General features: G+C 34.0%; 1 protein-coding gene across 2 annotated transcripts; it reads right to left on the bottom strand.

Moving 5' to 3' along the window:
* Nucleotides 1-322: 322 nt before the first annotated feature.
* Nucleotides 323-23,081, bottom strand: LOC123539080 (uncharacterized). 2 transcript variants are annotated; one of them, XM_053530571.1, is made up of 3 exons: nucleotides 22,940-23,081; nucleotides 21,907-22,013; nucleotides 323-995 (listed from the first exon to the last, which is right to left on the bottom strand). In XM_053530571.1, the coding sequence occupies exons 1-3, from the start codon at nucleotides 23,023-23,025 to the stop codon at nucleotides 484-486; spliced, it is 705 nt and encodes a 234-aa protein (XP_053386546.1). In that variant the 5' UTR covers nucleotides 23,026-23,081; the 3' UTR covers nucleotides 323-483. The 2 variants fall into 2 exon arrangements, with proteins under 2 accessions (XP_053386546.1, XP_045179492.2); XM_045323557.2 differs by lacking the exons at nucleotides 21,907-22,013; nucleotides 22,940-23,081 and adding exons at nucleotides 2,000-2,106; nucleotides 8,346-8,504.
* Nucleotides 23,082-23,593: the final 512 nt, after the last annotated feature.

Raw genomic sequence — 23,593 nt, 5'->3', positions numbered from 1 at the left:
AGGTTAAAGGTTAATATTTGTTTCACACGGCAGTGATCAACTCACATTCAGCTTGATTCGTTGGCAAGATACAAAAACACAGGATGTTAAATTAAATTTACAAGAAAAAAGACTTTCCGGGACAAAATAAAATCAAGAAGTTAAAATATACCCGCATGCAGTAAAACAATATACATGTATTTTACATAACGGTAAGCACATCAAACATTTCTGAGATAACGAAATTCGTCGGACAATGTAAGCAATAATGACATATTTTAAAAGACCATTTTTGAGTTTTACCTATTCCAATGAATTCCAATACACAATAAATATAACACAGTTTATCATGATATATCACTTTATTATGATTTAATATTTACAACAATAATATGCAATTTTTGTATGAGAAGATAAAACGTCGTTAACCATGATGGGACTTCTTATTGTTGTTTGAAATTTTGCATACTCTTGTAAATAACAAAATAATTATGTGACATTTAGTTAGTTACTAGTTTTAATAAAAACTGCCATGAAATCGGCTCTACCAAACTGCATACGATTCCAAACATCAGCGGCATCAATCAATGAATACAGGAATTGTGGGTAAACTGGATGTTGATCCCACGTGCATCCCTTCGCAGGAATAGTTTTCGTATCTATCACAGCAATGTGTCCGATATCTTTGTCACACCCTGCGTAAGAACGGTTTATGAGAAATCGCCTTTCTAGAGAACCTTGTCGGTAATCTCCAACTATTGAGAAAATATTGAAAGCGTCAATAGACGTCAGATCGGAATAGCTTGAAGACATGATCTTTTTCTTATCAAACCAGTTGTTTACGTCACTTCCTCTTCCGTTAAAGATCACGTGAGCCACCTCGCCATCTTGGTTATAGAGGGCTAATTTTACATACTGTATACCAAGGTTTGCCCAGCCAGAAACAATAGGATCCCGATAGTGTAAACCACGTGACCGCTCCATCGTGTTAGGCTTATCTTGATTTGTGCCAACACCTGTTTTATAATAAATAAAAAATAATGCTAAAATTACGTGTGTACAAATATAAAGCTGTGTTCTTCTCCTGTTGTAGCTTTTTGAAGACAAAAGGCGTAAATGAAAAGTTTAGTCAACAAATTTTATAACTTTCTCTGTTGATACTTAACACTTTAAAGGCGGGCATTAAAACATCAGTCAATAATTCAAAAACAGAATTTCTTCAAACTTTGGATATTGAAGGACAAGCATCTAAGAAACAAAAATATACAATAAAAGTCACAGGTCACCAATATTGAGAAAGAGTTATCTGCCCTTGAAAACGGCATTTGCCCAAAGAAATGCCATTTTCAAGGGCAGATAACTCTTTTTCAATACTGGTGATCTATGACCTTTATTGCATATTTTTGTTTCTTAGATGAAGGACAATCATGTAAGAAATAAAATTATGCAATAAAGTCATCCTTCAATGAAATTCTGTTAATGGGGAAAATTCCGCCCATCTCACATACAGAAACTCTAGCGAACGCCTTTAAATGAATATGCACTGACAGTATCTTAACATAATGTTAACTGTTTCGATCAAACGTATTTCATTTGTTCAAAGTATACCGTGTTACAGACAAAACCTCGGGTGGTTAAGATATCTGACTTAAAATCATTTGCCCTTCACAGCTAATGGTTCGAAATCTTGCTTGGAGTTAAGGATTCTTTTATGTGAGGAAGCCATACAGCTGGCTTACGGTAGCTCGGTGGTTCTAACCGGGGGCCCGTCCGTGATGAAATAATGCCCGTAGGGACACCTGGCGTCTTCCTGCACAATCAAAAACTGGTAAGATGCTGAATGACCAGTATTTGTGTCGGTGTAACGCTAACCGCACCCACCAAGCCCCCACGAAAATGATATAAAAACACATTGAACGAATAAATCAATCGCACCATATATTTAACATATTTTGGATTAAGAGTATTTTAATTGAAATACATACATTGTATGTTTGATTAAGCAATGAAGTTATATTACCTTTCGTCCAAGCATCATACACGCTCTGCTTATTACCGGATGTTGCCCGGAAAATCATCTGCCACCCTCCTTTCTCGAGATCTTCGGTTTTGATAACATCTGGTTTACTATAATCATAGGAAAATGTCTACATAAGTTTATAACAGACATACTTTACATCATAATGCAAGTTCTCGTTGTGTTTTCTACGATATTTCTCCTAATTAGAAATGTTCACCGAGCAAATAATAGTAAAATAAAGAATAGTAGATATTTCATTTGATTTTACACTATATGGGCCAAATATAGATAGTCCAGACTTTTATAACTATGTTTTTAATGTTATAGATAAAATTGGAAATGATTCTTATGTAGTATATGGAGACTATAATTTAGTTTTGAATCATGAGCTAGACTATTGCAATTACAAATCTAGAAATCATAACGTAAAGGCTAGAAAATTGTTAACACATATTGAAAACAGAAATTTGGTAGATCCTTTTAGAATATTACATGGAGAAAGTAGAAGATTTACATGGAGGCTTATTAATCCTTTACAACAAGCCAGACTAGATTTTTTCTAATTACTGAAAATATGTTGAATTTTGTCAGAAGTTCAGATATTTATATTAGTTACAGATCAGATCATTCTATTGTAAATACTTCTTTATGCTTTGAGAACGTCAAACATGGTAACGGTCTGTGGAAGTTTAACAATTCATTGTTACATGATATAGAATACTTAGAGTGTATAAATACTAAAATAGAAGAAATAAAGAAACAATACTGTGTACCAATATATAATTTTGAAAAATTGTCAGACATAGATGATAAGAACTTACATTTTACCATTAATGACCAATTATTTCTAGAGACACTTTTAATGGAAATACGTGGTAAAACAATATCGTATGCCAGTTTTAGAACTAAAAATAAAAATAAACAAGAACAAATACTGTTAGAGGAAATAAAGAAATTGGAAAATAATTTAACAACTGAAAACAAAGAAACATATTTAAATTTACAAGACAGATTAAATACACTAAGAAATGAAAAAATAAGAGGTTACATGATTAGATCACGTTCTGTTTGGATTGAAGATGGTGGAAAAGCTTCCAGCTTTTTTTGTAATCTAGAAAAGTATAACTATTCAAGTAAAGTAATTCCCTTTATTGAAACAGAAGATGGTTCATATATATATAACCAGGAGAAAATTTTGAAAGAAACTAGTAACTTTTACAAAACACTGTATTCCCAAGTTAATATGTTAGACAACTATAATATGGATGAAGATCTAGATAAATGTAATGATCCTAAGCTATCACCAGAACAGTCTTCAGCATTAGAAGGTTTATTGTCATATGAAGAAGTCTCTAACACTTTGAAAAACATGAAAAATGATAAAAGTCCAGGCTCCGATGGTTTTACAACAAATTTCTTTAGTTTGTAGTGAGAGCTTTAAATTATGCTTTTCACACCAGCAGTTTTTCAGTTACACAAAAACAAGGTATAATAACATGTATTCCAAAAGAAAATAAACCAAAACAGTTCCTGAAAAATTGGAGACCAAATACATTGTTAAACATTGTTTATAAACTGGCTTCAGGTAGTATTGCTAACAGAATAAAATCTATGTTAGATAATCTAGTTGCCAGAGATCAAACTGGCTTTGTTAAAGGACGTTATATTGGGGAAAATACCAGACTTTTGTATGATGTAATGAAGTACACTGAAGATAATAATATCCCAGGTCTAGTTATGTTAATCGACTTCGAAAAAGCCTTCGATACTTTGTCATTCAATTTCATACAGAAAACTTTTTCCTTTTTCAATTTTGGTCCAATGATTAGAAAATGGATAACAATGTTCTTAAATAATACACAATTATCAGTACAGTTAAATTGATTTTTATCAAATTTTTTTAGCTGCGGCCGTGGTTGCCGACAGGGTGACCCGATCTCGTCGTATATTTTTATTCTCTGTGCTGAGATACTGGCAATAAAAATTAGAAATTGTTCAAATATTAAAGGTATAGTTATTGATGAAACAGAATATAGGATTTCTCAATTTGCAGATGACACCTCATTATTATTAGATGGTTCGGATAAATCTTTGAACTCAGCACTTGACTTACTGCATGATTTTTCCCTTCACTCAGGATTAAAAGTTAATTTTGATAAGACTAATGTTATTTGGATAGGCTCTCTTAAATATAGCACAAGGTCAATAAAAACAAAATGGAAACTTTTGTAGGGTACAACTAGGTTTAAACTACTGGGTATTATATTTGATGTTGATTTAAACAAAATGGTAGATCTTAATTTTCAAGATAAAATCAGTAAAATTGTAGAAAGTATATCATATTGGAAGAGAAGAAAACTAACTCCAATTTGTAAAATTATGGTTGTTAAATCATTGTTACTTCCCTAGTTTACACATTGTCTGATATCGTTACCAAACCCAAGTGATCAAGAGTTACATGAAATTAATAATATTTTTTTATGATTTTGTATGGGAAGGTAGAGTAAAAATCAAGAAAACAGTTATCATTAAAGAAAATAAAGAAGGAGGCCTGGAAATGATAGACATATTTTCATATACATACAGCTTGGAAGTATCATGGTTCAAGAAATGTGTTAATGGAAGTGAGAGTAATTGCTTTAGATTAGCTAGAACCTTGTTTGATAGGTTTGGTAACACTGTAAGAGGGTAAATTAGTTTTGGTAAAGCTAATGATTTTATAACAGTTACTTTTCCAAGTAGTGTTAGTTTTCTATGTTCCCATTGTTTTAAACAGTTAGTAAAATTTTGAATCTTGGGTATCAGGTTTAACGTTATGCTGTCTTTTTTATCATTTGTAAATATCATTCCTAATGTTTGAGCTGACTCGGATGTCCAATTAAACATTTTATCTTTACAGTACTGGAGGTTTGTATCTTTTAATGATCCTATCCTTAGTATGTTAGTTTTGTTGATATTAAGTTTCAATCCAGATATACACTCGAAGTTCGATATAACATCTATTAGTTGTTCAAATGAATGTTTTGCACCATTATTGATAAAGGTTGCATCATCTGCAAACAGGGATTGTTTTATTTCAACATTATTAACTGTTATGCCTTTTATGATCTCATCAGTCTCGATATAATTTGAGAGGATTTCAATGCAAATAATAAATAAGGAAGAGGAAAGAGGACAGCCTTGTCTCACTCCACGTAGTATTGAAAAGGGTTTTGATAGATAGCCATTATTTATTACCATACTGGTTATATCATTATAAAATAATTTTACCCACTGTATAAGAGAATCACCAAAATTGAAGTGTTTTAAACACCTTATCATAAGGTTATGATCTAGTGTATCGAAAGCTTTTTCGAAATCTGCGAACAGTAAAAGTCCTGGTATTTTATTTTGTTGTGCGAAATCTATTATTTCATATATTAACCTAACATTTTCCCCTATATATCTGCCTTTTTTGAATCCTGTCTGTGCACTGCTTATGATAGAATTGATAATCTTTTTTATCCTGTTTGCTATGGTTTTGGCGGCAATTTTGTAATCTACATTTAATAGACTTATAGGGCGCCAGTTACTCAAAATTTGTGTGTCTTTATTTGGTTTCGGCATAAGCGAAATAATACCTTGTTTCTGCAAACTAGTCAGATGTCCGGTGTTGTAAGAGTAGTTAATAGATTGAATAAAGTACGTTTTAATCTCTGTCCAAAATATCTTATAAAATTCAACAGACATGCCATCTGAACCTGGACTTTTTTGATTCTTCATCTCCTTAAGAGCTTCGAAACATAGTATTTAATACTGGTAAACTGTATTATATTATTATTATTATACCAGATTTATATAGCGCCCTTTTCATGATCAATTTCACGTTCAAAGGCGCTTTACAGAGTTCAAATGCAGCAACACAGGGCGCATAATTCATCCTATACTAGTACAGACACAGAGCGATCTGACCAGAGGGACAGAATGAGACAAAGGAAGACAGGGAGATCAGTAATCAGATACAGGCTTGTCCGGCTACATTAGCCTAGCTCGTTGCGAATAGACAGCCTGGTTTATTAACGTGCCCAGTGTATAGCACTGATACACGCAGAATATACTACAAGAAAACTCACAAATAAATTTTGGATTGATGTTTTAAAATCTTGTATGAAATTAATAGAGTGTACACAATTTGATACAGCTGAACAATTGTTAACTATGCCACTATTCTATAATCATGAAATTCTCTCTGGTGGAAATGGTATCTTTTTAAAACCACTCTATGATAGAGTAATTCGATTTGTTAGTGATATTATGTCAGATTCTGTGTCGTTTCTTAGTTTGCAATATTTAGAAGCAATTGCTGGAAGTAAAATAAACTTTTTGCATTATGAGATATTAAAAAGAAGTGTAGAAAGGTTTCTATTAAGCAAAAATAACAACTTTGTTATTGATTACAATGTGGTACATCCTTGTATCAGTAGGTATTTAATGCCTGTAATTCTGAAAAACAACAAAACTATTTATAGTATATTTATAAAAAAAATAATTAAAAACCAACAAGTCAAATAAAATGGAATTCTTTGTTTAATATTAGTCTTTTAGATTGGGAATATATATATAGTTTACCTTTCAAATATACAAGAGATTCATATATTCAGTGGTTTCAAACTAGATTAGTACATAGAACTTAAGGTACCAACTCTTTGTTGTATGAAATGAATATGAGAAACGATAATTTATGTACATTTTGTAGAATGGAAGAAGAAACTTTATTACATTTATTTTGGAATTGTCATATAGTTCAAGAATTACTTAGCAGAATAAAAGATATATGTACAAACATTAATATAAATATGGAATGTATGAAAAAAAGAATGTTTTTTACTTGGATCCTTCAGTTGTAAACCCAGAAATGTTGAATATGATATTTTGTTTCTGGAGATAAAAAGATATATATATTTGTGCAAAAGAAAAGGAATTATACCAACTGTTACTGGACTTAAGAAGAGCCTTTCATTAGCATGGGAAATTTATAAGAATTTGAACATTACAGATTTAGAAAAACAAAACTGGTCAATTGTAAGATTATTCATCAGATAAATGTTTGTAATTAGATATCATTACAATTACACTTCGTAATACTGATCCTCAGTCTGTGCAAGCTCGCTCAGCATCATTATATATCATACATGTATAACCACTTTTTCTTTTTCACCTATTTGATATGGTTTTGTTAAAACGAATTTTCCTTGGGTACCCGTTTATGACTTTTTATATCATACTTGATATACATATGTAATAGTATTGTAATATGTAAATGTTGATGTTTAAAATAAGTATAATATTATAATATGTTGTGTGTAAGGTTAATTAGGGATGGTTCTCCGACCCTAGTTATACATATGACGGGGAAAATAAACGGGGTTACCCATTTGGGGCCTCAAAAAAAAATAAAAAAAGTAAAATCTGTAAAACGATCCTTCGGGAGCATAGAATGCAACCAAGCAAACTGATAGCTCGGTTTGATTGAGTCTGTTCATGAGAGGTAATGGAAAATGCAACATCCCTCACGCTTAAACGGAATTCTATTACATACATACTGAGTGGACTCCATGATTCCAAAGGACCAGAAAATATAACAACACTGAATTCAAGTATGTTGAGACAGTGTACGGCCGCCACGCGGCACTTAAAGATTGCTTAAGTGATAGCATAGAATAAGAATGCAAACAATGAAGGCTTTCTTGTGGTTTATTGTCTCATTTACCATGGTTTATCGTTCAGATGCTTACATATTTAACCACTTGCGCTACCGCCCTTGCGCTTTAAAAACTGAGCATGTGAACTCTGAACCGTGCTATATCAGCTACAAATCACTCGAATGTTTTGATTATTTGATAAAAAATATTTTACTATTTTCTTTTAACATGAAGGCTCGAGAAATGCTTGTGTTATTTTTTCCCCTTATTTTCTAAGGAAAAATCATTCCTTCAAGTGTTGCTAAAGCGACAGTTTATCGACTAGGCTTGATAATTGTAAATTGTAAATCTATCATATCATAATGTGTTTCTTTGATGTTTGCCGATATATAGCAATACCTTAAACTGCTAAGAGTATAATTATATATCTACACGGGGTAGAGTATGAGCAGCTTTGACTGGAGCGTGCAGTATATATGAGATATACGCAATCTTCAGTGCAAATGAACTAAACAAAATTTAGAAAAAAATGTTTCAACATTTGTATGCTCTTTTGTCAGTTTTAATTAATAAGTTTAGAGCTCCATTCACAATTTTTAAAGTACATTATGAGCTACGCCGCTAGTGTGTATGACACAAATGCTATATATATATATACTACTTACCTGAATATACTCTTACACTCGGAGCGTTTGCTGTACACCACACACAACAAAACGAAACAAAGCAGATATGCATTCTTCCCAATCATTTTTAGGCATGTAATGCATTTCGATGGTGAAAAGGTTTCTTTTATACACACTCATACATGACTTTCTACGAAGTGGTTAGGATTGTAAAAACTGCGAACAGAAATTAAACGTATGACGTTATAACATGGTAAACAATAATCAATCTTTTATGTGGGAACAGACAAAAACAATACATGCATTACGCAATGAATAACAATCTTCGCTTTTTTACTTTTGCTCAGTAAGCAACATTTTAAAATAAAAAGATAAAGCGTTTATACATTTTAAACTGCGTCATAATCTATGTCTGTCTGTGAGTCCAATATATGCTTTTTTTCTTACGATGTGTCAACAAGATTAGAAACACAGAGAGGACGCAGTGCTCCAGTGGTAACACTGTCTGACTCCGAAACCAGGGGTCATGAGTCCAAGCCGCCGCTCCTCCAACTAAAAAAAACTGGGATAAGAGTCCAGTGTATTTGGTGCTTTACACCTGGCACGTTTAAGAACCCGGGAGGCTTCTGGAATTGGAGCGGCTTATGTATCTTGTACGATCCACATACTTACATAGTAGACTAGGAGTCGCCCATACGAGTTTCCGTTGGCGACTGTAAATATGCTTAAATACAAACAAACACGGATTAAAACGTTTATTGGCCTCTGCATACTTGAAATATTCTGGTCTTGCCTTCGTGTCCGAGTGGTGTGTATCACTAGCTGCATATCACTTACCACTAAGCGCGGACTATGGGTTTGAAACCTGTCTTTAATGGAGAATATTTAGTTTAGTTTAGTTTGTTAGTTTATACTAATTTGTTTTAGCTCGATTGTGATGAAAGCTTCAAGCTTATTTGAACCACTCTCCTGGAAAAACCAGTACTGGTGTCATATTAGAGGTCATGGTCGTGACCCCAGTGGGGCTCGAACCCACGACCCCTGGATTGAGCGGCCGACACCTTATCCACTAGACCACCGTTCCCCTTGGATAAAGGGATAAAGGTGTCCAAGCAGAAGTTCGGTTGTTCTAGCCTAGTATCTGGCCCGTGCCGGAAATAATAACCTTCAACCTCCGCCATATTAAAGCTAAAATTAAAACTATTATCATTTAGCACAGTTCACCCCACTAGCAGAACACATGTATAATTATTTTCTCATTTTGAGAATGAAAACTGTAGACTTGAATTAAAACGTGAATGAACTGACCAAAAGGATAACGTAGAGGTGCGAACAAATTGCAAATACCATGTCAAAGGTAGAGTCTCTGTCGTTCGGCTAATTGGAAAAAAAATATAGGAACGCCATGAGAAAGTCAAATCACATAGTTAGTAGTCAACTGGCTGTCTCTTGGCAATTAATGTTTTGATTCAAATATATCATTATGTTTTAGCTGTTTTCTTTAAGCCGATATTACATATAAGTGTTATGATTATTGGGCAACTGATAAGTTGGCAACCTTCTAAAACTGTTCTAGTAGCTAGATATATTATTTGTTATTCATTGATGATGCCGGATAGAACTGACTTCAGGATCGTGTTAAGGTATTGGACCCGTAATAGAGTACCTCCTTTTTGAAGAGTATTCAATTCCTACCATAAACCTACTTTGACTGCAATTTTCAGGGGGGCGTAGGTTCAAGCCCCACTGGGACCAATTTTTATTTCTACATATTTTCCTTTTCTCTAGTGAGTTTTTACTTCTTTCAAGACTTATTACGGATGTATTGTACAAAATTGGAAAATTTTCATTTTATAAGCGATTTCTTGCTGTTCAAAGTTAATTTACTTCTGAATCAGGAGGGGTAGAGTTAGACATCTTTAAAAATACTGAGTTACTAGCGGTAAAAGTTCTCTATTTTGCCTTCATTCTTTAGATTACATATTGTGGAAGAAATGCAGGTAGGTTTTACTTCTGCCCCAAGCTTATTTTTAATGAAGTGTGCAAAATTCAAAACAGACCCACAGGATTCGACATGAATTTTTCAATGTTGGAGTTAGAATTCTGTCTCATTAAATCTGTTTACTTGAGGCACCCTAGCAAAAAAATGATATTTACACTTTTATTTTGTGTTTTTTAATTGTTTAACAATAGTTTGATGTTTCTTTTATCAAAATTAATGCTGTAATGAATTTTCTGCAAACGTTTAGATAGTGGTCATCACATTGGAATTTGTCTGTACTTGAGCTTGAGGAAATACCATAAATTATACAAAATTTACCAAAAAAAAACGGTACGGTAATAGTTGTTTAAAATTTGCAACAAAGTGCGAAACATGGTCACACTTTAAGAATATACCAAGCAAATGCTATTTTTCAAACATTATTGTTAGGTGTCCAATACCTTAAAATAACAACAAAAACACTGTACTTTGTTTAAAACTCATTCCGAAAAAAAAGAAAACAGCGACAAGTTCTGACAGAATTAATCATATCCAAACCACAACTAAAAGCGTGACAACAAATGAAAATAAAAAATTTTTAATAATGAATAATGAATCCGGCTTTTTTTATACTCTACAGACGTACAAATGTCGATCAACAGTATGAAAACAAGCCACGTTTTCCATAATCCATGAAAAAAATGAATACATCATCGTTAATACACAATTAAGGTGAGCGAAACCTAATTATAATATTTAAGCAATAGCTTTTAGTATTATAATCCTGTTTTATAAATAGTTATAAATGCAGTTAATTCAGTTATTATTTGAAAATTACTAGTCATAAGTATAAATGTAAATACGTTTTTATGATTTATATTGTATCATATCTATATGATTACGGACTTTGACAGCTTACAGGTATTTAAATACTCCATCTTTGTAAAAACTTTACTTAAGGGGACGCATATTGCTACTTTCACAGTTCATGTAGAAATGAGGAAGGGGAGCATATTTAAGAAATTGATTGTTGGAAGATAAAAACATACTCCTAAATTAATATAATACTCATGGGCACCTGTAATATTCAGTACTTTGTGGATAAGTATGTGGTACTATGAATGTATTAAGAAAACACAGGTCTTTGTGAAAGTACATCCATTACAAAATATTAAGCTTTTGTATAAGGAAAAAACAGGGTTCTTTTTTTTTACAATACAATGTACCAGTAACAAATAAGGTTTTACTTCTATTTTTCTTTCTAACGCACCAGGTTTGCTTAAACATGTAAAAATTTAATGCCCCGTCATCTCAACTCGGGATCGACGCCATCTTTCTCATTGACAAAAAATGTAAACAAAAATTAAATCAGAGTGGGATTAGCATTGCAAGGGCATAACATGACATTCTACAAAATGAGTACATTAGTACAGGTATCTAAGATGCTACTCTGGTCTGGTGGGTTAAAGCATTACTTGAAATTGATCTTGAAAAAGTGGTTAATTTTAGTTTATTTACATGGTTTTTAATTTTCCCACGACTTTTCGGCGATTCACTGCAAAAGTAATACTGCGCTGGACGGACGATAACTCTAATAATAAACGGGAGACAACACAGGTGTCAGCACGTGTATAATTTTAAAAAGAACTGTCGATGTTTATAATTTCTTATCAAATAACGAATCCTTTTTCAGAAAATGCGTTTTCAATATCTGAAAATTATTAATTTCTATGGACCTTTATCAAAAAATTATTTAAACAGTGGACTATTTTTCGAATCGAAGTCGTTTCCCGCTTCAGTTGTGAGGCACTTCCGTTATATTTTTTGAAAACAATAACAAAATACAAAATGAATTAATAAAGTCACATAGGGACCTACGGCGGCATATACAGAAATGGCCAGTGTAGTATAGTATAAGTATAGTTCATAATCGTTTCTTCTTGGATATCAGACAGCAATACCCGCTTTCCAAACCATCAACAAAACGCGTACCAAAAACATTCTGGCGCTATAAACAGCTTCCTTTAACCTTCAAGAGTCTATATACCATAATAATGAGTAAACTCAAAAGTGTATGTTGCTTTTCTTGAAAACTAAAAGGCTTTGACACTGTCTGGTTAAATGAACTTTTTTACAAGTTGTCTAAGCTTGGTGTACGGGGAAACATTGGGCGCTACTTGTTGATGCCCATACAAATATGTCCAGCTGCGTGGCGGAAAAGGGTTTCAGTCAAATTCTTCAAGTTCAACAAGGAATTCGACAGGGGAGGAGTAATTTCCCCCTGGATAATAACTTGTAAAATAATGGCCTTCTCGAAGAACTAGAGAAATGTGGTCTCGGCACATTTGTTCTAGATACCATAATAGGAAACACCACATTAGCAGACGATATTGGCCCTGTCAGCAATAAACCCCGTAAACTTGCAGGGTATGTTTGACATTACAAACAAGTAAACATGTATGTATAGATACAAAATTTTAACCCATCAAAAAGTCATGTGGTTATCTTTGGAGATCGTTCAAGAATAAGAAGTCCAATGACATTCCAGTTTGGTTCCGAAAAAATTGAAATTGCTCAGAGTGCCCAAACATGTCGATATTTATCTGAATAGCAAAATGTCTGACAAGATAAGGTTAACAATGCTTGTCAAAAGGCCAAATCGTCACTTTTCTATTATTGTCCCTTAAAATTGACCCGTCTTATTTAAATCCAATATATCGGCTGAGCTATCCAAAATCTGTATACCACGCTTATTGTTCGGTTGTTGAGTTGTGAAACAACCTTAAAAACTGTGATTATGAACTCCTAGATAATTCGAAATTAGCAGCAAAAAGTTTCGGGGTTTTAACATGAAAACACCCAGTGACATCTGCTTAAGCATGCTGGAAAAACGCTCTTTCTCAGATAGAAGCTAGAAAGCTGGGTTATTACAATTGAACAATTGAAATCACACATTTAGGGAATCGAGTATTTTTTTAATAATATGTTAGTATATGGAATACCCATCTAATTTGTTGTATACCTAAATATATTATCAGCAGTTAGGCAGCTACATTCATTTAATTTGCGCTTAGTATACATTTTATTCTACATGGGAATGTTCTTACCTTTGGAAAGAAAGAAGTTTATAGTATTAGTCATATGCCCTGTGTAGTCATGTTATGCTAATCTAATCTCTTGTAACTCTATCTAGCGTGACAGTGTGTATATATATGTTAAACATTTTTTTTTAAATGTACTATAAAAAATGTACCTGTGTATTCTTAAGTGATGTATATTAATGGATAAACATCTGCCCCAAAATCGGTAGGTCGAATTTCGAGCCCTGTCAGAGGAGGGTCTTGTTACTAAAGATAGACCGTTGACAATTTGGGGAGCCCCAGCAGTTTAAATAAGGGTTTACCATTGCCTACCTGCCTAGTGCCTGGAAATTAAAAAATAGGAATCGGGAAGTAATCCCTGTTCAATGTATGTAGTGTCTAAAAACCAAAATTGGCTGGCCCTTTCAGTGGGATACACTATAAAAAACAAACATTTGCACTTTTTACTGCGTTTTAATCGACATGGCGGGCGGGGCTTCGCGACTGTCCACGGGTATTATTGTGCAGGATGTGAATATTCGGCAACCCTTTAATTTCTTATCCAATGGTCATCTACCTTACATTGTACCAACGTAGCGTTGAATTTTAGTCATCGGTTTGCTCTACCTATTTTGCTAGTTTTTTGAGATTACCATTATTTGCATAAGGAAAGAGATTACTACGCCCCGCAAGGTCAAATAAAATGCATTATACTTTACTTTATACTGATGAGGCCTTAAATAAATAAATAAACAAAATTACGTTAAAGACGCTAATTCCAAGATAACGCCCGTACCAAAAAAAAACTTGTTATAAGCCAAACCATATTGCAAGACAGTGTAAATAAAATTTAAAAAGTGAAGGGACATTAACGCAAAGAATGACCATTCTTGCCACAAGCATAGATATCTAATAGTTTAGTTCCCTGCGCACTTATAAGAGCTGAAAATGAAACGGTTCAGATGTTTTTGTCAGCTTATTTATGGGGAAAAGCTTACCTTGTAACATCCAAATAATGAAGTATCGCTGAGTTTTTTTATAGTGGGACATACTATACTTTTGCTTGTATAATGTACCATTACGAGCAGGTTGTTATGATACAAAACGGGAAGATTAGTAATTCTGTTGATCAATATGTCCTATGCCTAAAGACTGACATATTAAAGGTTAACAACGCTGAATATAAATAAGTAACGGCCATCACACGGCATTTAAATGGGTGCTTTGTAATAGTTAATAAAACCTAACATGAAGATCCTTGGAAGCATACAACACACCAAGCAAAATAATAGCAGACTCGGTTTAATTGGGTCTGTTCATGAGAGGTAATGGAAAGTGAAACACCTCTTACGCCCCCTAGCACCGACGTAAGCTGAACTCTATTACAGATTCATTGAATGGATTCCATGATCCAAAAGGACCAGAAAATATAGCAACACTGAATCCAAGTATGGGGAGTCCTTTCAAGACTATTCTAACATATCAGTATTGATATTATATATTAAAAAACGCCACATGTTGACTAACGTTTCTCCTAACAAATAAAAATAAAGCAAATACTTATAGATCTACATACTGGAACAATAAACCAACAAGAGTGCACGTGTAGAGAGTGGTGAAGGACAAAGTGGTGGAGGACGAAGTGATGGAAGTGAGGACAAAGTGGTGGAGATAAGGACGAAGTGATGGAGGTGAGGATGAAGTGGTGGAGGTTAGGACGAAGAGGTGGAAGTGGTGGAGGTTTGCACGAAGTGGTTGAGGTGATGATGCTTGTGGTTATAAAAATAAAGGAACATATTTCCCGCAATATTAATATTGTAAGGGTATAAAAGCACATTGTCTTGACTTTATATATCACTGTCAATTTTTACGTTTTATTTTATTTTAAATTTTTCATGAAATCCATAATAACCATTCATATTCGTGCGTTTATATAGCGAACACTCCAATGTTTTGCAACTCTACATTTCTTTGCTCCACAAATGGTCACAATTGTTTTCGCGTGAATGATTTCCTTTACATATCGCCTTGCACGAATAAGACTTCGGAACAAAACGTCCTTTGCCTACTTCCTAAACGCAGATCTGCTCAGTAAATATAGGATAAAATTTACTGCATTATTGGTGTAAAATAAAGCATTGAAAATTGACCAAACCAGCTCCAACAAGCCATCACTCTGATTATTTTCGTGTGACAGAACCCAGTCAGTAAAAATATCAGGAAACATAAAAGTGGGTGACAATCCCATGAAAAACTATATTTAGGTATCAGCATTGCGGTGATCTGACGATTTTTTATTTCCTTGCCATTGCTTTTGGGCGTCACTGTCTCGGGAGCAACCTGGTTTGAGACTTCCGTCGCACCATCAAAAATTGGCCCAATGATGGCTGTATTCAAAACACTAACTTTAATTAATGGTGTTAAGGAAAATCCAAATAGTGATATCAATGACCATATATTAAAGAGAAATAACGTAGCTTCATTACTGGGGTAACAAATGTTACCCTTTGTAAGCCCCATACCAAAGAGAAAGCGAGTTAAGTAGTGTGAGAGAGGTCGCCACGCTATTATAACGATATTTGCATTTCGAGCCGACATATTCGTTTTACTTTAAGGAACCAAGCACACAGAAAACGCTCAACGGTAACCAAAAACAACCAAAAAGGGCAGAATTTTGAGACCCAAAATATACTAAAAACAACTGTACTTTGCATACAAACTCAGAAATACTTTAAATCAAAAACCAAATCCGTGTTTAGCCAGTTTCTTGGGAAGCCATCCCAGAACGATAAGTCTGCTACAGAAAGGGCAGACAAATATTTTGCTAAACTAGAGTTACGGTTCTTGCGTTGCCATCAGAACTATTATTTGTCATTAGATTTCCAATTGTTCCGAAAACAAGCAATATAGGCGGGAATCCTCCCAGATACTCCAAGAAACCCTCGTGCAAACATGTTTTCCTGTTTTTTTACGGAAACGCAATGAATTAAAAGGAGGCCATTTTCCTTTATAAAAAATGCTCTTTTTTTATTAAATCTACACATGATTCACGCGCAAAAGGGGTTGATAACTGTGTAAGTAACGAAATAAAACTAGCTGGGGGTTTGTAGTCGATGGAGTCAAATAAGTAATTTAAAACCCATTGAAATTTGTCCTCATTTGAAAATTTCTACACATTTACATATAGATGTATGCGCTAATTTTAGAAGAAGTGTCCCAGAATCTTCTTCCTACTGTCGATCTACATAACGGGTGCTAATGGCGGCATCTTCTGAAAACATAAAGTACATTTATTAAAGTCATTTATTAGGCAAAACATTTCTTGTATTGATTATTATATTTCAGCTCATCGAGTTTAAAGGATAAAAGAATAAAGAAAACGCGAAAAATCTCTGCTTTTTTTTTAGATGTCACCCCATCATGAAATGAAAAGCAACCTTTGTAAATCATAACTCAAAAAATTAGCTTAACCATGTCTGTACGATGTGATGTGCTCAGTTTTAACTGGAGGCATGGCTGAGGAAACATTTTCAAGGGTAATATTTTAAGTCAGGAGACATGGCTGAGGCATATAAATGTACAGACATTTCCGCGGCCAGAGGGTTTAAAGCTTGAAGCATGGCTGAGGCCATATACATGTAGAAACATTTCCGCGGCCATAAGTTAAGCTTGAAGGCATGGCTAAATCATATTCATGTAGAAACATTTTCCCAGGCTAGAAGTTTAAGCTTTAAGACATGGCTGAGGTCATATACATGTAGAAACATTTCCCCGACCATAAGGGTTAAGCTTGAAGGCATGACTAAGGTCATATACATTAGAAACTTCCGAGGCCAGAAGTTTAAGCTTTAAGACATGCTAAGGCCATATACATGTAGCCAGAAGTTAAGTTAAAGGCAAATTTCATGTAGAAACATTTCCGAGGCCGGTATTTTAAACTTGAGAAATGGGGGGAGGTCAATACATGAAAAAACATTTCCGCGGCCAGAAGTGTAAGCTTGAAGACATGGCTGAGCCATAAACATGTAGTGATATTTCCGCGGCCAGAAGTGTAAGCTTGAAGACATGGGTGAGTGTGAAGGATGACGTACCGGGGACAATAACTACCAAACAAATCAAACCCGTACAATATTTACAAAATTTATTTACAAAAATGATTTTTTACAATGAATAAATGAAAGTGAAAAGAAAACTTATTGTAAGAAAACAAAGAACCAAAAAAAAACTGAGCTCAGAATCTCTTTTAACAGATATAAAGTCCAACACTAACAGTTCCGTTTTAACATGATGTGAAAACAGGTGTTTCCGTTAACTTCGAACTTTAAATAGCACAAAAAATAAACAACATAAACTTCAAGTAAAGTCCCCTCTAAACCGTGAAAACGTTGACTCCGTAGTGATTGCATCCCTGAGCTGTTTCAGTTGATACAAAAGTCACGTCTTTGCGGGTTACACACAACCATGGACGAAAGCTCTGGCGCTGGAAAATCACATCCAGGCGAGTAAAGATAAAATAACCTCGGGGAAATTTTACTTTCCGGTCGTGACATCACCAGTAAAAGTCGTCTGGGGGAAGAAGCTAAAATATAAACATATGGTAAGCACCATAGCAAAACAAAAGTCAGGGCATAAAACTGCTCCTTTGGGTACACCATACCTCCGTAGGCTCCCATAAATAATACATGCTACTTATACAAAATATGAGTGCTACTAAGTCCATACGTCACGTGATTAAAATACGTCACTTATTACTTCCATTGTTTCTAAGTCTACAAATTATTCATGCAAGTGCATACATATTCTTCATTGTACTTAGTTAGGTTAATTATTTTTAATGGAATGTGACTGACTGAACTAAATATTTTAGTCACGTGTTCATTAAATATGGATTTGACTTCCACACTTATCATACTTTAAGGTAACTTTATCTCACCAGATTCAATTACACACACACACACACACAGACAGACACACGCAGACAAATGCAATCACACATGCACACACACATTTACACATGTCTGTATACTTTTTTAAGTAATGGACATACACTCACACACACACGCAAGCACACACAAACAAACACACACACCAAAGCACACACAAGCACACATACATATACACACACGAGCACACACGTGCTTATACGTATAAATCTGTACTGTTTTAAGTCATCTAGTGGATTTTGATGTTTGTAATATTATTTTTTACCGGTTTATATCTCTCTTATAATTCTAAAATTGAATGGACATTTACATATGTTTTAATGCTATGTTGTATATTTGTATATACTTGTAGTTTGTAAATGGAAGAGACTAAAATAAAATAAACAAGTGAATGAAGTATTGCCATGCAATACAAAGTCCCCTACTGGAAGGCACCTTTTTGTTTTCTACTGCAGTATATTCATAAAAATTTTATATATGTCAATGATGTATAAACAATATTGTACTATATATACAATTGTTATAACAAAACACTTGGATTAAAACTTGCATACATAAAAACCTATAGTTGCTTTCATATGGATTTATTTTGGACAATTATGAAAAAGTTATCATATAAGTTATCTATAGTAACAACAAAGGGAAATTAATAAAAATATATATATATTACAATTCCACACAAAACTCTTTACCAGGTAGAGATAGGTCAAAATACATCTAATAATTCAATGTAACATGCATGTTGTTCCCAGAAAAATGGTCTCGATTTTTCCTACGACCAGTAAAAAAAGTAACAATATAATCTATTTAAGTAACAACAAAGGGAGGTAATTCTTAAAAAAGGTGCCTCATGGCAATGAACATTTGTGCCAATTACCCTCAAAATCCCTCCAATGCCTGGACAGTCATTCTTAAATTTAACCTTTGACCTCTAAGTATGACCTTGACCTTAAACCTAGAGACCTGGTTCGTGCGCACGACAATCCGTCTCATAGTGGTGAACATTTGTGCCATGTTTCATCAAAATCCCTCCCTGCATGAGAAGAAATGCTCCTGACAAAGTCATTTTTGTAAACCCGACCTTTGGTCTCTAAATGTGACCTTGACCTTAAAACTTAGGGCCCGGGTTTTGCGCGTGACATATTGTCTCGTCCAGGGAAATATTTGTGCCAACTGATATTTAAAATCCGTGCATGACAAAGTTATTTGACCGGGAAAGGAAAAAAATCCTATTACCTTTGATCTCAAAGTCTGACCTTGACCTTTAAGCAGGGGTTTTGGGTGTTACGCATGACATGTCGTCTCATCATGGGGAACATTTGTGCCAAGTAATATTAAAATCCCTTCAATCCTTTAACCTTTACCCTGCTAAATATCTAAAATAAACCGGTCCATCATTCAGTTTGGGCAATACCACTTCTTATTCAAAGGGGTGTTCAATGCAAATTTACTGTAGCAAACAGAGCAGACCATAATGAGCCTGGTCTCAAAGGTACAATCTCTTGCCGCCAGCAAGCGAAAGGTTAATATTTGTTTCACACGGCAGTGATCAATTCACATTCAGCTTGATTATGAATACGATTCTATCAAACAGACTTGAAATACGCCTTTGTGTTACATGAGAGTTGTGTTGTTTTGTTTTTTGTTGTTTCAATTTGTACAAAAATGTAGTCTTCAAGCTTGATATTGAGTGTACGAGCAATTTAACAAAGATTCAAGTTCATTTTGCGTTGGCAAGATAAAATATTAGGATTTTAAATTAAATTTACGAGAAACAAGACTTTTCGAGACAAAAAGAAATCAAGAAGTTAAAATATACCCGCATGCAGTAAACCAATATATTTTACATAACGGTAAGCGCATCAAACATTTCTGAGATAACGAAATTCGTCGGACAATGTAAGCAATAATGACATATTTTAAAAGACCATTTTTGAGTTTTACCTATTCCAATGAATTCCAATACACAATAAATATAACACAGTTTATCATGATATATCACTTTATTATGATTTTAAAATTTACAAAATAAAGCAATTTTTTTATGAGAAGATAAAACGTCGTTAACACGAAAGGGACTTCTTTTTGTTGTTTAGAAATTTTGCATACCTTGTAAATAACAAAATAATTAAATGACATTTAGTTAGTTACTAGTTTTAATAAAAACTGCCATGAAATCGGCCTGCCAAACTGCATACATTCCAACATCAGCGCAAACAATCAATGAATACAGGGAAATTTTGGGTAAACGGATGTTGATCCCACGTGCATCCCTTCGCAGAATAGTTTCGTATCTATCACAGCAATGTGTCCGATACTTTGTCACACCCTCCCTAAGAACGGTTGAGAGAAATCGCCTTTCTGAGAACCTTGTCGGTAATCTCCAACTATGAGAAAAAAATTGAAAGCGTCAATAGAAAGTCAGATCGGAATAGCTTGAGACATGATCTTTTTTTTATCAAACCAGGTTTACGTCACTTTCCCCTTCCGTTAAAGATCAGTTAGCACCTCGCCATCTTGGTTATAGAGGCTAATTTTACATACTGTATACCAAAGGGTTTGCCCACCAGAAACAATAGGATCTCCCATAGTGTAAAACCCCGTGACCGCTCCATCGGTTAGCTTATCTGATTTGTGCCAACACCTGTTTATAATAAATAAAAAATAATGCTAAAATTACGTGTGTACAAATATAAAGCTGTGTTGTTCTCCTGTTGTGTCTTTTTGAAGACAAAAGGCGTAAATGAAAAGTTTAGTCGACATATTTTAAAACTTTCTCTGTTGACACTTAACACTTTAAAGGGCGGGCATCAAAACTTCAGTCAATAATTCAAAAACAGAATTACTTCAAACTTTGGATATTGAAGGACAATCATCTAAGAAACAAAAATATGCAATAAAAGTCATAAGCCACCAGTATTGAAAAAGAGTTATTTGCTCCAAAAAATGCCGTTTTCAAGGGTATATAACTCGTTTTTAATACTGGTGACTTATGACATTTTTTGCATATTTTTGCTTCTGAGACGAAGGGCAATCATCAATAAGAAGCAAAATTATGTGATAAAAGTCATCCTTCGGAAAATTCTATTATTGGGAAAAAAATCGCCCATAGCGAATCCTTTAAATGAACGTGCACTAACAGTATCTAAACCCAACGTTTACGGTTTTCATTTGTTCAAAGTATACCGTGTTATCAGGCAAAATCTTAAGTGGTTAAGATATCTGACATAAAATCATTTGCCCCTCACCGCTGTGGGTTCGAAATCTCGGTTCTTTGATGTGAAAAAGCCATACAGCTGGCTTACGGTAGGTCGGTGGTTCTAACCAGGGGCCCGTCCGTGATGAAATAATGACCGTAATGACACCTGGTGTCATTCTGCACAATCAAAAGCTGATAAGATAACTGTGTCGGTGTGATTTTAATCGCACCCACCAAGCCCCCACGAAAAAGATGTAAAAAAAATAAATAACAAAAACAAACTGAACGAATGAATCAACCGCACTATAAAATTTCTGACTATGTGTTTAACATATTTTGGATTAAGAAAATTTTAATTGAAATACATATGTTTGATTAAGCAATGATGTTATATTACCTTTCGTCCAAGCATCATACACGCTCTGCTTATTACCGGATGTAGCCCGGAAAATCATCTGCCATCCTTCTTTCTCGAGATCTTCGGTTTTGATAACATTTGGTTTACTATAATCATAGGAAAATGTCTACATAAGTTTATAACAGACATACTTTACATCATAATGCAAGTTCTCGTTGTGTTTTCTACGATATTTCTCCTAATTAGAAATGTTCACCGAGCATATAATAGTAAAATCTGTAAAAAAGATCCAGGACCTTTGGAAGCATAGAATAAGAATGCAAACAATCAAGGCTTTCTTGTGGTTTATTGTCTCATTTACCATAGTTTATCGTTTAGATGCTTACATATTTAACCACTTGTGCTATCGCCCTTGCGCTTTAAAAACTGCGCATCTGAACACTGAGCTGACAAATCACTCGAATGTTTTGATTATTTGATAAAAAAATATTTGACTACTTACATGTAACATAAATACTCGAAAAATACTGGTGTTATTCTTTCCTTATTTTCTAAGGAAACAATCATTCACAGTTTTGCTAAACCGACATTTTTAAATGTAATTTTTAAATTGTAAATCTATCATAGCCATAACCTTATGTGCTTCGTTTTTGATAAAAATATATTTGTCTACTTACATGTAACATAAATACTCGAAAAATACTGGTGTTATTCTTTCCTTATTTTCTAAGGAAACAATCATTCACAGTTTTGCTAAACCGACATTTTTAAATGTAATTTTTAAATTGTAAATATATCATAGCCATAACCTTATGTGCTTCTTTGGTGTTTGCAGCAATATATCACAATAACTTAAACTGCTAAGATTAATTGCTTTAACTGCAGCATGCAGTAAATATGAGATATGCGCAAACTTAAGTGCAAATGAACTGACAAGGTAAACTGACATGGTAAAAATAAAATTAGAATTATTGTTTACATCAAAGTGCTCTCCTGTCAGTTTTAAAGTACATTATATATAGTGTATTTCAGACGTATCGTGACATTAATTAATACTGTACATGTTACGTACCTGAATATACTCTTACACTCGGAACGTTTGCTGTACACCACACACAACAAAACGAAACAGAGCAGACATGTGTTCTTCCCAATCATTGTTGTGTAAGTAATGCATTTCGACGGTGAAAATGTTTCTTTTATACACAGTCAAAAATGACTTTCTACGAAGTGGTTAGGATTGTTAATTAATACCTCGAACAGGATTTAAACGTATGACGTTATAAAATGCTAAACAATAATCAATTTTTGTGTGGGAACAAACAAAAACAATACATGCATTACGCAATTAATAACAACCTTCGCGTACTTACTTTTGCTCAGTAAGCAAGATTTCAAAAAAAAAGATAAAGCGTTATACCTTTTAAACTGCGTCATAATCAATGTCTGTCTGTAAGTCCAATATATGCATTTTTCTTACGATGTGTCAACAAGATTAAAAACACAGAGAGAACGCAGTGCTCCAGTGGTAACACTGTCTGACTCCGAAACCAGGGGTCTTGAGTTCAAGCCACCGCGGATTATGGGTTTGAAACCTGTTTTTAATGGAGCATATTAAGTTTAGTTTAGTTTGTTAGTTTATACTAATTTGTTTTAGCCCGATTGTGATGAAAGCTTCAAGCTTATTGGAACCACTCTCGAGTCCGTTTCCTGAAAAAACCAGTAC

The sequence above is a fragment of the Mercenaria mercenaria genome, chromosome 18 (genome assembly GCF_021730395.1).
Source record: "Mercenaria mercenaria strain notata chromosome 18, MADL_Memer_1, whole genome shotgun sequence".
Lineage (NCBI taxonomy): Eukaryota > Metazoa > Mollusca > Bivalvia > Venerida > Veneridae > Mercenaria > Mercenaria mercenaria.
The sequence above is the reverse complement of the archived record's forward strand: the minus strand, read 5'-3'. Positions and strand labels throughout refer to the sequence as shown.

Coding starts and splice junctions, on each gene's coding strand:
- LOC123539080 (XM_053530571.1), bottom strand. CDS start 23,025: ATGATTGGGAAGAACACATGTCTGCTCTGTTTCGTTTTGTTGTGTGTG. Junction 22,014..22,939: donor GAGTGTAAGAGTATATTCAG/GTACGTAACATG, acceptor CTATGATTATAG/TAAACCAAATGTTATCAAAA. Junction 996..21,906: donor GTATGATGCTTGGACGAAAG/GTAATATAACAT, acceptor ATTATAAAACAG/GTGTTGGCACAAATCAAGAT.